Genomic DNA, 15,905 nt, shown 5'->3' with positions numbered 1-15,905 from the left:
TAATCGTTCTATACACTTATAATAATACAATTCGTTTTATACACTTTGTATTTATATATTTCTCTGCCCAAGTGTCTTTCTCTTTCTTGTTTTATACACTTCGTTTTATACAATTTGCTTCAACTGGAGCGCAATTATGCAAAATTTGCAATAGTATACAAATATAAATTTTTTATTTGCTATATGTGAAAGTTACCCTAAAAAAATAATATATTTTTTTATACAGTATTTTTAACCCATAAATAAGTTGTTGATTTTAACTGGTGTCATAATTTTTTCATTAATTCGACTTAAAAAATTGAAAAAACTTAAGCAAAAAAAGAACCGACAGTGACAATTAATTTGACATATTTGTTTGGCACATTTTTGTTATGGCATAGTAACACATGCGGTCCCGTAAAGACATTCATATTCATTTTTGTTTTAATTCATGTAATTTTGGATTTGTTTATAGTATATGTAATAAACATTGAATTAATTTTACAATATCAGTAACGGTGAGGTTGGATGAATTTAAAAAGTGAGAGCACATATATTGTTTATGAACTACATTTAAATTTCAAAGCTGAAAATTGATGATAATCAAAAATATTAAAAAATATTTCTAAATTTGACATAGAATTTTATTTTCAAATTATTAATAGCATTATAACACCTTTCTATTTCACTATTGTACTGAGACCACTTTATTGGTTGTCAACTATTACATGTTAGAGTTCTAGTATCTATATTAAATGTATTTCAAATTTAAAAAGATCAATTATAAATTAAGCCTACTACTATTGATAAAAAAACAAATGAACCATCCTTGTCACGAGGTGAACTTTTCAGCGTCGTGAAGGACAGTCAAGAAGGCTTGCACAGCTCTTCTAACTTCAGTCCAACCAAACGTCCAAAGAATCTAAAGCAAACGTCCACAAGCAAAGCCACAAAACAGAAAAGAAAGGCAAGAAGGGAAGCAAGAAAGGCAACCAAATTTTGGTAGGCAGCAAGGCCAGTTTTCCAAGAGAGAGAGCTTCTAAGAATTTTACAAAGTAAGGGGAAAGTAATTTTTCTAACTATCTATCTGAAATGGACTTCTTGACATATACATAGGCTCCAAAAGTGAGCCAAAAACGTTTTGGACAAACATTCAAAATAAAAGCTACAAGTGGCAGATTCTGTGTGGTTGGACCAGAGGCAGCTTTGTCCTCACAGCTTTTCTGCCACATGGCAGATTGCTGGCACAGAACTTTGTCCTTCTCCCCTTGGCTGGTCTGGTGAGCATGACCTGTTTTCTCCATGTTGGCAAGCAACCTCCAGCATTTGGGGAGGCAGTGTGACAAGGCAGTTTGGGCCCTCCAAGTTTTGAGGAAATGTTGCTGCGTTTTTGGACTTGACGGAATTTAATGTTCCGCTTTGCGGGGCGGGACACGCCCCCCCCCCCCCCCGCCTGAACTGGCGACGACCCCGACGCCACAAAGCTGCATGTACCGATGAACCTTGTCACGGAACTGCCACAAGTCTTCGTACTTCTCCCAAGTTGCCTCCTCCGGTGCCGTTCCCTTCCAGTGAACAAGGAATTGCGAACTTGAATTGTTCCAGCCTTTCCCACGAACCAGCTGATGATCAATGATTGCCTCAATCTGTTTGTCCACGGTAGGCGGCGTTATGAAAATTCTGGCCCTCTCGGAATGCCCCCGATCCTTATCTTCTTTGTCTTCAAAGTAGGGCTTTAATTGGCTTGCGTGGAAGACCGGATGAATCTTTAGATGGTGCGGCATGTCTACCCGATAGGAGATTTTGCCAGCCTTGGCAACAATCTCAAATGGCCCCTCGTACTTGCGAATCAAATTCTGATTTACGCCTCGCAGTGACTTGAATTGTCGGGGATTCAGTTTCACCATGACTCTATCTCCAACCTGATAATTCACCGGATGTCGCCTACGATCAGCAAACTTTTTCATTTTTCGGGTAGCCTTGTCGAGGTACGACCGTGCAAGGTCGACCTGTTCTTCCCAGGCCTTAGCCATTTGATAGGCACCTGGACTTTTGAAACCAGCATCGACAGGCAAGGACTGGGGTGTTGTTGGCTGCTGCCCCGTTGCTAATTCGAATGGACACTTCCCCGTTGCCTCACTGCGCTGTAGATTATTTGAGAACTGGGCAGTGTCTAGCAGCCTTGCCCAGTCCCTTTGATTAGCACTAACATAGTGCCTCAGATAGCACTCCAATAGTGCATTGATTCTCTCCGTCTGCCCGTCCGTTTGAGGGTGGAAACTGGTCGAGAAATGCAACTCTGATCCTAGCAAGCTAAACAGCTCCCTCCAAAATGAACCCATAAATCGGGGATCACGATCGCTGATGATGTGCTTAGGAATGCCCCAGTATTTAACAACATCACGTAGGAAGATCCTGGCAGCTTCCTTGGCTTTGCAGTTAGTCGTGGTGGCGGTGAACGTCGCATACTTGGAGAAGCGATCCACCATGACCATAATTGTTCCGAAGCCTTCCGAATTTGGCAAGCATGTTATGAAATCCATGGTGACGCTGTCCCAAGGCTTTTCAGCAATGGGCAGCGGCTCCAGCAATCCGCCGAGTACCTTTGTCTCAACTTTGTCCTGTTGGCAGACAAGGCACGTTCGCACGTATGCCTCAACGTCATCCCGCATCCGAGGCCAGTAGTATGATGCTTCCAGTAATGCCAAAGTTCTCTTCTGCCCTGGGTGACCAGCCCTGGCAGAATCGTGGCCTTCCTTCATTAAGGTACGCCGAAGGTTAGCCCACTTCGGGACGTACACACGCCTACCCGTTGTATATAGCAGGTCGTCTTCCTCCCAAAACTTCTTGGTCTTGCCTTGCTGGGCCAAGGCAAAGAGCTGTTTGGCCATGGGATCATGTTGCAATCCCTGCTTAATGTCATCAACAATTGAGCTGATGCTTGAGCTCACAATAGCTGCCAATGAAGCCCTGCGGCTAAGGGCATCAGCCACCACGTTTGCTTTCCCCGGCTTGTACTCCAGAGTAAAGTCGAACTCTGCTAGGTAATCTTGCCATCGAGCTTGCTTGGTGGATAGCTTCTTTTGGGTTTGAAAATAGGTCGTCGCGACGTTGTCCGTCTTGACGACAAAGTGTGCCCCCAGCAAGTAGTGGCGCCACGTTCTCAGGCAGTGCACCACGCCCGTCATTTCCTTCTCATGTGCTGAGTACCGCTACTCCGCTTCATTCAGCTTTCGACTCTCATAGGCTATCGGGTGGCCCTCTTGCATTAGGACGCCACCGATAGCGAAGTCTGATGCATCCGTGTGGATTTCGAATAGCTTGGAGAAATCTGGCAAGGCCAACACAGGCTCTTGCGTCACAGCCAACTTCAGCCTCTCAAAGGTAGCTTGGCAAGCTGCCGACCAATTCCAGGCACGATCCTTTTTCAGCAAGTCTGTGAGAGGTGCTGCAATTGCGGAATAATTGAAGATAAAGCGCCGGTAGTAATTAGCCAGACCAAGGAATGACCTCAATTCTGGTACCTTCGTTGGTGCTTCCCAGTTGTTGATAGCAGCTATCTTGTCGCTATCCATTTGAATCTTGCCATGGCTGATAGTGTGCCCAAGAAAACGGACAATTGGTTGTGCGAAACTGCACTTTTCACGCTTCACGTACAGCTCGTTGTCGAGCAGAATCTTGAACACCTTGCACAAGTGTTCTACGTGGTCTTCCATGTTGTCGCTGTAGACAACGATATCATCCAGGTAAACCACAACAAACTGATCCAAGTAGGAGTGGAACAGTCTGTTCATCAGTGTGCAAAATGTTGCCGGTGCGTTTGTCAACCCAAATGGCATTACCAGCCAATCGAACGCCCCATAACGTGTTACACAAGCAGTCTTCGGCTCATCGCCATCGGCAATCCGAACTTGATGATAGTCTCTTCTCAAATCCATTTTGGTGAACACCTTCGCCTGTCCCAACCGGTCGAACAAATCTGCGATCAAAGGCACGGGGTATTTGTTCTTTACCGTGACTTTGTTGAGAGCCCGGTAGTCGATGCACAATCGCAGCGTCCCGTCCTTCTTCTTTTGGAATAGCACAGGTGCACCAAACGGTGCCTTGGACGGCCTGATGTGCCCAGCATCCAGCAGCACCAAACGGTACCATTGAATTAATTTCACTATGTTAACAATGGTGAAGTTGAACGACATTAAAAACTAAGTTCACATATATTGATTATGAACTCTCAAATTTGAAAGTTGAGAATAGGTAACAGGCAAACATATTAAAAATACTTTTAAATTTTGTATGAATTATTAATTTTATTTTTAAATTATTGATAGTTTTAAAAACATCCCTTTATTTATCTACTGTAATAGAATCACTTTATCGGTCATTCATATGTTCAAACTGTTACATGTCCTGATTTTAGTATCCAAATTAAATGTATTCCAAATTTGAAGAGATGTCAATGTATTAATTAGGCCTACTACAACTGGGAAAAAATTAATTAACCATCGTACATCATTAACATGTTTTAATTATGGTCTAATAATTGGTCTCATCGGCACATTAGTATGTAATATATATCCATTATTGGCCTGCTACAGTGCAACTCCAAGTAGAGTTAATGATAATAACGGAAAATTTGGCTACTTAACTATTCTTTAATTTCTTTGGTGACGATATATGAAAAACAATGTGTACAGCCGTATGATAAGTAAAACTAATTAAAGTGTTACAACTTAATTTCACTCCATTCATTCATTCTTTATCATATTTCAAAAATAATTTTCTCAAAATAATTTTTCAATTTATACCATCAAAAGAGAATTAATTATCATTTTCTCTTTTTAATCTTATAATAATTAACTCTTTTTAAAGTGTAAATAAGTTTCTAAAGTTTTTCTTAAAAAAAGTCATCAGTAAATTATTTTTTATAAAAAATAAATAACTATTATGGAGCTCAAATTTTACAATTAAATTATTATTTTAAAGTTAAGTTTAAAATTTTTTTTTTATAAAAAAAAAAGAGAGTAAATATACGACTGTTTGACGCAAACTTTGACAGTGGGGGGATGAAGAAAGGACCCATAACCACAGTAAAATTATTTGAAGACAAAATCTTACAGCTATAGCCTATATACATAAATATTTTTGCAAAAAATTATATCAATAAATTAAGCAGACTGAAATAGATTGACTAATAACCTTGTTTCCGATCATTAATATTTATTTGTTTAGAATAAAAAAAAAATATGTTACTTATTTGGTTATTATAACGGTGGTAGTAGGTATTCATTTTTTTGTTTGTCAAAAATGCCCTTAATTAGTACGTCTATAAATTGGACGTAGCAATAAGCAAAAGACACAGAGAAAAGAAAGATGAAGAAGTGTATTAATAATATTTTGAGTTTGTTGTTTGTTTTGAGTAGCCTTTCTCTTTTTGCCTTGTCTGAATGTTTCAGTTGTGAGAATCCAATTGTCCTCCCCACAAGTGCTGATGATAATATTGTACTCCCTGAAGTTTATGACCAAGACGACGATCCGATCAGGATTGGTATGACTTACATTATTAAGAACCCTAATATCGGGGGTGGAGCCGTATACTTGGACAATATTGGACACCTTAAATGCCCAAACGCTGTGTTGCAGCACATACCAGTTCCCGGTCTTATGGGTAATGGCACGGCCGTCATGTTCGTTCGTGATAAATCCGATGATGGTGAGGTGGTGCGTGTAATGACTCTCGTTTATATCAAATTCTTTGTTGAAACAACACCGTTGTGTGTTAACGAAACTGTTTGGAAAGTTAATGATGAACAGATCGTGGTAACTGGTGGTGAGGTAGGAAATGAAAACGACATATTCAAGATTATGAGCACTGACATTAAGATACGAGATTACAAAAATGTATACAAGTTGCTGCATTGTCCCCCTTATGTTAAGTGCAACGCTATCGGCGGCAGCTTTAAAAATGAACATGTTCGTCTAGTGACTGTCGATGGTGAGGGCTTTACTCCATTTGTGTTCATCAAGGCGTAGAATCCTAATGCTAGCTTGCTTTCTAAATAAAGTGGAACCATCACTCCATGTAATTTAAATTAATGCATGTATGTAGCATGCTTATGATCAATAAATAAATAAACAAGCTAGCAATTTCATTTATTTACTATCTTTTCCCTTTAATGTTATTAACATGGATTTTTGTATTTCAGTTTCTCGTTTGTTTTTAAGTTAGGGTTACTTTTGTTTTTGTTCTTAATTAAGGTCTCGATATTTGTTACAAGGAGATCATGTCATCATATAGATAAGGGAAAAAAACCTACGAGTTTAGATACTAAGTAATGAATTATAATATTGATAAGATGACTCTAACAATTTATTTCTTGAATATTGAAGACGTCTTATGTTTTCTGTGTATAAAGCCTTTCTTTAAAAGATCCACAATTTAGAAAAGTTTACTGATGAATGATGATAAGAAAAGGGCTCCACCATTATATTCAAGCAGAAAATTGAATCAATCGAATTAAATTAAATTTATTTAGATTTATATTACAGGATTAACCCTTCATCATTCGGCTCCTCTCCATTTCTCTTTTCTTCGTTTTCTTCAATTTTTTACTTAAATGTATGACACCTATATTATTTAAATATCAAAAGTCTAGATTAATTAACTTTTTAATCAAAAAAGTATACTAATTAACCATGATTAAAAAAGATATTTATGATTCCCAACTTTAGTAAGAAAATATTCATTTTCCAATTTTTTTGAGGATAAATAGATTTACTTCAATTAAATAGCATTATGCTTTTGGTATAAAAAGAGTTCTATGTTTAACAACTTAAGAGTCACGATAAAAAAATATATACATTTTTAAAAGAAATTAAATTATATCTAATTTTTGGAAAAGTTCGATGAACTTTTAGTTTTGTTTGATATTTTATGTCAACGTGATTTTCAATATCTTTTATTAATACTGAATGCTAAAAAGTTTATTTTATGATTTATAATATATTTCTTCGTTAAATAATTTAAATGTTCGTTTTAAATTGATAAAAATTTAGTCTAGGAAGAAATACGGAGTGCAGAGTTAAAACGGTAAAAAAATTGTCAAAAATTCCAAAAGGGCATATCAATTTCTTTTAAAACTAAAACGGTAAAAACGCTAGCGACTTGTACTCTCAAAAAGTGAAATCGCTGCAATAGCAGCGATTTCTTAAATTTTATTTTTTTTTGAAAACTTAATTTTATACTATAAATTCTTAATTAACAAATTTTTTGCTTTACACTTAAATTTTATTTTTTTTTGAAAACTTAATTTAATCGGCTAATTTTTTTGCAGCGATTTAATTGATTTTTTTAAAAAAAATTATATAAATTTAGAGTAAATCGCTGCCTTTACAGCGATTTGATTTTTTTAAAAAAAAAACTTACTAAAAATCGTTGCCAATGATTTTTTTTTTGAAAAAAAAATTGAATCAATTTTTCTTTTAAATAAAAAAAAAATAAAAATTGATGGAAGTCGCTGCATATGCAGCGACTTATAGAAAAAAAATATTTTTTTTAATTTTGAAAATCGCTCCGTGTGGAGCGATTTGTTTAATTTTTTTTTAAAAAAAAGGCAAATTTAAGAAATCGCTGCTATTGCAGCGATTTCGCTTTTTCATAAGTGTCGCTACATCGTGAGCGATTTTACCGCTTTTTCATAAAATGAATTCTTAATTAACACATTTTTTGCTTTACACTTAATTTTTTTTTTTTGAAAACTTAATTTAATTGGCTAATTTTTTTTGCAGCGATTTAATTAATTTTTTAAAAAAATATACATATAAATTTAGTGTAAATCTCTGCCTCTACAGCGATTTGATTTTTTTAAAAAAAAAACTAATTAAAAATCGTTGCCAATGATTTAAAAAAAATTGAATCAATTTTTCTTTTAAATAAAGCAAAAAAAAAATTAAAAAAAAATAAAAAAAATTGATGGAAGTCGCTGCTTCTGCAGCGACTTATAGAAAAAATTAATTAATTTTTTAGTTTGAAAATCGCTCCGTGTGGAGCGATTTGTTTAATTTTTTTAAAAATAAAGAAAGGAAGAAAAGACAATTTTAAGAAATCGCTGCTATTGCAGCGATTTCGCTTTTTCAGAAGGTACAAGTCGCTAGCGTTTTTACCGTTTTGGTTTTAAAAGAAATTGATATGCCCTTTTGGAATTTTTGACAATTTTTTTTACCCTTTTAACTCCGCACTCGAAGAAATACTTCTTTTTGGGTGAATGGAAAAACTATAAATAATGAAAATGTTTTGAAATTATAGTGAGAAAAAATTGTGAGATAGATTAAATTTATATATATCCTTTTAATCATGAATAAGGTATTTAATTAATTAAAAATATGCATAATTGATATTTAAATAATACAAAGTGTCATACCATACATTTAAATAGAAAGAAAATAAAGAAAAGCCAAATTCAAATTAAATTTACTCTAAATTTTAGGAGATGTCGTGTATTAACTCTATTACTACTATATATTATATGTTCAACTAATCATTGTTTTATCAAAAAATGGTGATTTTCGAAAAGAGTTCGTTTTATTTAAAGATATTTTCGACTTTTAGGAGTCGCCACTTAATTTTTAAGAAAAATCAAGAAAACTTTGTTTCTAAACAACCTAAACAGAAAAATTGTTATGAAATATTTTTAAGGGTTCGGGATTCTTATTAGTGTCTTAGGAAGGTGTAAGGCACCTAAGACACTCCGTTAAATACGGTTTTCCGGCGATTAACTTATTTGACTATTTTGTTTTAACTTTTGCGAATTGAAGTTTGGATTTATTAGAAGATTACTTAGACGAATTTTCAAGCTTTGAAATATAGTTTATCTTGCAATTTGCAAATCTTTACGAGGCCTAGCTTTATTAAGATTTCATCTAGACAAACTTTACTAAATTTTGCAATTTTCATTGTTTAAAAAAATTTAATTTGGTTTTAACCTTTGATAAAATAGGTAGGCATCCGATGGGGTTTGGAGTTTCTAACTCTAGACTAACGACATTCAAGCAAAAACACGTAAACAAAGAGTAAAGGAGAGAGAAAGAGAGAGGGAGAGATTTTGGGTCCAGGTTCGGATTCTATTCGCCTGGACCGAATGCTGGACCCACCTGCCTTTGGGTTTTTGACCCATTCACCTATCCTATCTACACATACACAACAAAATACAAAAAAAAAAATAAAGCAATGAGGGCTTATGCCCGTTACAAAATAAAATACGGAATAAAATAAAGAAAGTCTTCTAGTCCGTCTTCTTTGATTTCTTCAATCTCCGCTACGCTTGATGGGTCGACTCAAAAGGGAATTATGATGCTCGTGAAAAGGAGCGCGAGTTCATGATGGAACTCGAACGGATTGGCATGCAAAACGATGAAAAAAGATTAGTATTTGTCAAACAAGGGGACTACCAATTAAAGAGAGCTACTAATGCCCGAAATGTGACATTCCCGAAACTTAGCCACGAGACAAAATAATGACACAGCAAGGAAAGACAATATTCAAGAAACACCTATTGTCTAAATCTGGAAAGAGACTTAATAAATAATTCCCATATGATAATTAAATCAACTTATTATTAGAAATCCAACGGATGATAGAAAACACAATAAGCCCTATTCACGAGTAAAAAAAAAAATCAACCCACTTTTATGCCAAGATCTGGTCCGCAAACTTATGGTAGCATATCCCAAGCAAAAACAGACTTAGAGGCTGCTAGAGAAAATAAACAAAAATGACACAACGCACTCAAAAGTTGCTAAGATTCAGTTAATCATTTTAACAACACAACAGCCCCAACACAACAACAACAATGACAGCTTTTACATAAACCAGACGAGTGAAGTAAAGTAGCGACTAACACGGAAGACGAAACGTATACACCCATGTCTTGACTGAATGAAAAGAACCTAACTCAACCAAAAAAAAAAAATCAAAAACAGCTTTATCATCATGAAGACTATCTAACAAACGATATGAGAAACCAATTCGAATTTACATATTCAAGCTAAACACGGCGACAGTCAAAGCAAAGGACTGCATACGAGCAACTCCAAACAACACTTAACGAAAGCGAGGCATACGAGAAGAAAGAGAAGAAGAACCGACATGAAACTTCATACCCGCTAAAGGAACAGAAAAACAAATTCCTAAATCGAACCCTCTAACGCCTAAATACAGCACACACAAGATAAAAGGCGTCCAAACAATCAACTTGAATACAGGGAGGTGACAACAAGCATACTGTATAAATTTTGTGAGCCTTACAACAACATTATGGCTAAACCATGACAACGATTAAGAGCATCAACCTCATGTCAAAACAGTATCAAACCAACAAACGGGATGTAACGTCTCATCCCTTACAGCAACAAAGCAACAGTTCGTATTCCGAAAGAAAACTAATAAAAATGGAGAACGCACCTTCTTCGGAGCAGCGGAACGAGGACGATACGAGCAGCGACAACGAACTTCCACCGTGAAATTAATGTCTCAAACAGGCGCTCGAAGGGGCTGGTGTGGATGGAATAAACAGACAAAATCACGATCGAAACCGAAGAGCAAGCGAAGTGCAAGCTTCTGCCTTGCTTCCGCTCACAGTCCCAAAAAGGAAGAGGTAAAGAAGCCCAAGTGTTTGCCGAAAACCTTTCAGACAGAAGTTCCAACAAAAATCTCCTTTCCAAATTTTCGATCCAAAATTTGCTAACCTTTTTCTGTGTTTTTCTTTTCTTTTTTTCAAAAATCTCAAATATCTAACAATTTTCAACTCCCAAAATTCCCAGCGCTAAAAATTCTTAAAGTCCTGTCGACTTCCCTCTTCGACAAAGAAGAAAGAGAACTTTCGACCCCCAAAATTTTGGAATTCCAACAATAGACGGAAGCAGAATTCTCTTTTTTTTTCCGAAGATTTTTCAACTAAAATCGCCCCCCCTGATGACTGAAAAAGGAGGGTATTTAGAGAGGGACGCCAGCTTCCATTTGAGGCCGGTTTCGACCCCTTTTGAATTGAAAAATTCAAATCCCTTTTCAAACCCCACAAGGCAAACATTGCGTTTGGCAAGGGCGACTACGACGTTTCGCAGACCTGCTTGACAGGGTATGGGTCTCTGTCGTTGCGTCTCGTTCAAGCGAAATAAAGGGGGGAGGGGGAAGAACGTGGGGTTGTTGGAGTTTTGCAGGAGATGGCGTCTGTGTTTCTGGGTTTCTGTCGAGAGGGTAAGGAGAGGAGAGAGCGAGCGTGGGCGTGAGACGCGAGGGGGAGATCGCGTGAGGTTGCTGGCGTTTCTTTTTTTCTTTTTTTTTTCTGAAAAACGCATGGGGGGGCGGGGGGGGGGGGGGAACTGGAGAAGGGAAAGAAGAAGAGGGAGGGGGTCGCGTGGGGAAGAGATGCGTGAGGGAGATGAGGGAGACGAGGATGAAAGAGGGGGGTCGCGTGGGGAGGAAGGAGCGTGGGTTCTGGGGAATTGGGTTTTCTGGGTTTCTGTTCTTTTTTCCTGAAGAAACGAGTCTGGGGGAAGGGGAAGAAGGAGGGAAGGGGGTCGGGTCGGAGCGGGTCACAAGGGTTTGGGTCGGATGAGGAATGGAGTTGGATTGGGTTGTTGTTTAAAAGCAATGAAGTGGGCTGTTAAGAGTTTGGGCTTGGAAATTAACTAATTGTCTGAAATTGGGAGTGGGCTTGACAGTGTGGAGTTGAAAGGAATTAAGTTAGTGTTGGGTTGAGGGGTAATTGGGCCTGGGAATAAGAGTGGGCTGATGGGTAAAGGAATGGGTTTAAGATATACATATATACATATACATATATGTATATACATACATGTATATATGTACATATATTTTATTTTTGCAAAATTTATAAAACTAACTAACTTTAAATAATTTAAAAAACTCACGAAGTTCGATAATTAATTTATACCAACGCGGGTCAAAAATTAGGTGTCAACAATCATCCTACTACATTAACACATTTTATTTATGTCTAGTCTTTAATGGTCCCGTCGACACATTAAAATATATCCATTATTGACATGCAACACTGTAACTGCAACTAGAGTTGATTATAAGTTGAAAAAATTTGGGACTAAATCTGAACTGTGCATAATAAAATTCATTAGTGATAGTATTTTTTACAGGACTTTCTTCATATTTAGGGCTTAAATTCAAGACTTCTGATTAATGATGGACTAGTCTCAGAACTGCATCACAATTCAGGTTGATCATTCATTCAATATTAGTTGATCATATTATAAGAATAATTATCTCAAATTTTGTCGTCTTATAAAATCAAAATAGAATTAATTTGTTTTCCTCATTTTAACCTTATAATTATTTTTCTAAAAAAAGTATAAATAAGTTTGTAAAAAAAAAATTAAAAATAAACAATTAATATGGAGCAAATCTTTTTACAATTTTAAATCCAAACCTATAGTATACCAATAGCCACCTCTTAATCATAAACAAATACACAAAGGAACGCTAGAGCCAAACTCGAAAAATGTATGAATATGTACTATAATTATATGATGAGGTGTGTAAATATTGTATTTTAAAGTTAGCAAGTTATTTTAGTACTTATATTAAATTTATATAAATCTTGTATGAAAGTTATACAAAATATTATTGTAATTATATTGAAAATTTTCATAAATCAGCATGCCCCTTACAGAAAATTTTTAGCAAAATTTTACACTTTTTGAGTAAAAATTTTATACGCGTTTTGAAAAAAAAAAAAGGACACTCCTGCTATGTTTGTTAAATGAAAATCCTGTGCTACTTTTGGTAAATATGGGTCTGTTTTTATGTCTTCCCTTAAATTTATGTGAGCTTTTTAATTATGTTTGCAAATTTACTCATTTTGAGATCAATTTCAAAAGTGTACAAGTGAAATTTAAATTTTATATTTGATTTCAAATACTTTTATTTGAAGAAGAGTCGCTTTACAAAGATCAAATATTAAATATTTAATATTTTTATCTGATGTTTGAGATGGTTTATCAAGGCCAACTTCAAACATTTTCTTAATAAAGTTGTGGAGTTAAATTAATACATTACATTTTTTCCCAACTTATCAAAGCCAAATTTCAAACATTTTTACAAAGTTTGTCGAGACTCACGTGATAGATGTGTGTCAATGGAAAGGGCTTCGAAATTTATATGTTTTTAAAATAAATTTAGGCGTACGTGTTTGAGATTAAAAATTTGCATCTTGACATAAAAACATTTTTGTCTTTGTGTAGGTCATTACTAAAACGTTTTTGCCTGAAATTTGATATGGCTTGCCAAAACTTATACCTTTAGACAATTTTCACAGGCCAAACTTCAATTATTTTTTGAACTTTTACCTTTCTTATCAAAAAACATATTATTACTAGAAGCCTATGGTACGTGATATCATGCACTAAAGAGATTAGTGGATTGATGAATCTGACTTTAGTATCATAATAGATATAAGAGAAATTTTTACATATAACGAATACAAAATTTAAATTTGTATGTTATAGCAAAGTTTGCATAATTGCGCTTCTAACAAACATATATATGTATAATTCACTATACATATACAACTGAAAGTTATGTCTATTTCGCTATACATATATACAAAGAAGCAATTGTATAATACGTTGATTTCTTTTCAGTTTTGTATAATTTCTGGCACACCGTTTGTTTAAATTGTTGTTAGCCTCTCATTTGAATAAATCGTTGTTAGCCGCTCAATCCAATTGTATGTGTTTGTATATTTGTATAAAATTTGAATTTATATATAATTGAATCTAATTGTATAAAACGAAAAAGAGAGAAATGCAAAAGATAATTGGGCAGCAAAATATTTGTATTGTATAATTATAAATGTAGAGGACGGATATATATATACTTGTATGTGTATATATAATTTTCTCTCGCTTTATATAAATGAAAACACAATTTATACAATTTTATTGTACAGAGCGAGAGAGGCGAGCGACATGGAGTGAGAGAGCAAGAATGGAGTAAGAGATGTTGTATTATAATAATTTGGAGATATTTTGATTTATGTTTTTTTTCTAGTTTAGTACACGTTTATTTTCACACCACGATATATCTATTATTTTTTATAATATGGTTCAGTGGGGCCTATTGCAAGGTTTTGGAAAGGGGAAAAGGAAAAATAAAAAATAAATACCTTTCAAAACAAACAAATAAAATAACACAACAGTTTAGAAGCAAAAATCTTTTTTTTTGTTAGTGATACTTTTGGATTATTGCATTTAGACAGATTTAATTTAACTGTGTTTCCTTTTTCTTTTCTATTTTATACTCTTTGTATATAATATGTGGAATGTAACTTATTTTTTGAATAATATAATAATATAATATAATGATACTAAAAAGGTAATACATAGATACCTTTTATACGCGACATATATTATAAGATAGATATTCGAATTTTAATTACTGATCGACATTTAAATAATTATATTTATCAAAATGAATTCGAATTTAAAATCGAACTATAATAACAAAGAAACTTTTATTGGTTCTATAGTAAAATGTCAAAACAATATAAGGACAAATCAGAGCCTATTTAATCAAATTTTTAGAATTAATTTATCTTGATAAATAACTAAAAAAGTCATCTTTAAACATCAACTGATATTGGGCCATGCTTTTTTTAAAAAAAAACTTATTTTTCTCAAAAAGTATTTTTCAAATCAACACAATTAAGAAACAATATTTTTAAAATAAAAATTTGAAGTTGATAGTATTTTTAAAAAACAAAATTAATTTTTTGGGGGGTTGGGATTGGGGGTGAGGGGGCTGGTAGGGGGGGAGGTAGGAGCTTAAAAAAAAAAATTGGAGTTGAAACTATTTTAAAAAAGTAAAATTAACTTTTTGGGGAGGGGGTGTGTTGGGGGCGGGGGCCGGGGGGAGAGAGTGGTCAGAGTCGGGTGAAAAAATAAAATTTTGAAATTGAAAATATTTTTTTAAAATTGATGTTTTTTCCAAAAAAAAAAGTAATTTGAAATTAGAGGAGAGCTTTGGAAAAAGTTTTCTTTAATTTTTGAAGGGAAGTCATTTTCCTTAATTTTGAGAAAAATGAGTTGATTTGGAAAACATTTTTCAAAACTTTTACCCCAACCAAACATGAGAAAATTGAAAAACATAATACAAAAAATATTTTCCTTCATACCAAACACACTCGTTGAGTAAAAATTTCATTCGAGTTTTTGAAGAAAAAAAAAAACAAAGGACACTCTCGCTATGTTTGTTAAATGAAAATCCCATGCTACGTTTTGTAAATATGGGTCCCTTTTTATGTCTTCCTTAAATTTATGTCTGCTTTTTTAATTGTGTTTGCAAAATTACCCATTTTGAGATCAATTTTATACGTATACAAGTGAAATTTAAATTTTATATTTGATTTTAGATATTTTTATCTCAAGTGTGGTTTTATAAAGGTCAAACATTAACTATTTTTATTTGATGTTTGATATGGTTTATCAAGGCCATTTTCTTAAGAAAGTTGTGGACTTTAAATTAACGCAGCACTTCATATATTTTTACCAAATTTTTTCCTAACTTATCAAAGCAAAATTTCAAACATTTTTACAAAGGTTGTCGAGACTCACGTGATAGATGTGTGACAATGAAAAGGGCTTCGGAATTTATATGTTTTTAAAATAAATTTAGGCGTACGTGTTTGAAATTAAAAATTTGCATCTTGACTTTGATACATTTTTGTCTTTGTGAAGGTCATTACTAAAACGTTTTTGCCTAAAATTTGATATGGCTTGCCAAAACTTATACTTTTAGACAATTTTCACAGGCCAAACTTCAAAAAATTTACCTTTCTTGTCAAAACTTTATTACTATTAATATGTCTCAGACATTCAAAGACGAAATAGGTAATATTCATGTA

At 34.2% G+C, this 15,905-nt stretch overlaps 1 protein-coding gene across 1 annotated transcript; it reads left to right on the top strand.

The window, feature by feature from the left end:
• The first annotated feature begins 5,320 nt into the window (after window positions 1-5,320).
• Window positions 5,321-6,132, top strand: LOC101261697 (cysteine protease inhibitor 10). The gene has a single exon (XM_004235362.5). It carries the CDS (start codon window positions 5,350-5,352, stop codon window positions 6,007-6,009), a length of 660 nt encoding a protein of 219 aa, XP_004235410.1. The 5' UTR covers window positions 5,321-5,349; the 3' UTR covers window positions 6,010-6,132.
• Window positions 6,133-15,905: the final 9,773 nt, after the last annotated feature.

The sequence above is a fragment of the Solanum lycopersicum genome, chromosome 3 (assembly GCF_036512215.1).
Source record: "Solanum lycopersicum chromosome 3, SLM_r2.1".
Classification (NCBI taxonomy): Eukaryota; Viridiplantae; Streptophyta; class Magnoliopsida; order Solanales; family Solanaceae; genus Solanum; species Solanum lycopersicum.
Note: the sequence above shows the minus strand (reverse complement) of the source record. Positions and strands in the feature narration are given on the sequence as shown.

Bases quoted from the DNA above. Each gene is read 5' to 3' on its own strand.
- LOC101261697 (XM_004235362.5), top strand. From the start codon at position 5,350: ATGAAGAAGTGTATTAATAATATTTTGAGTTTGTTGTTTGTTTTGAGT.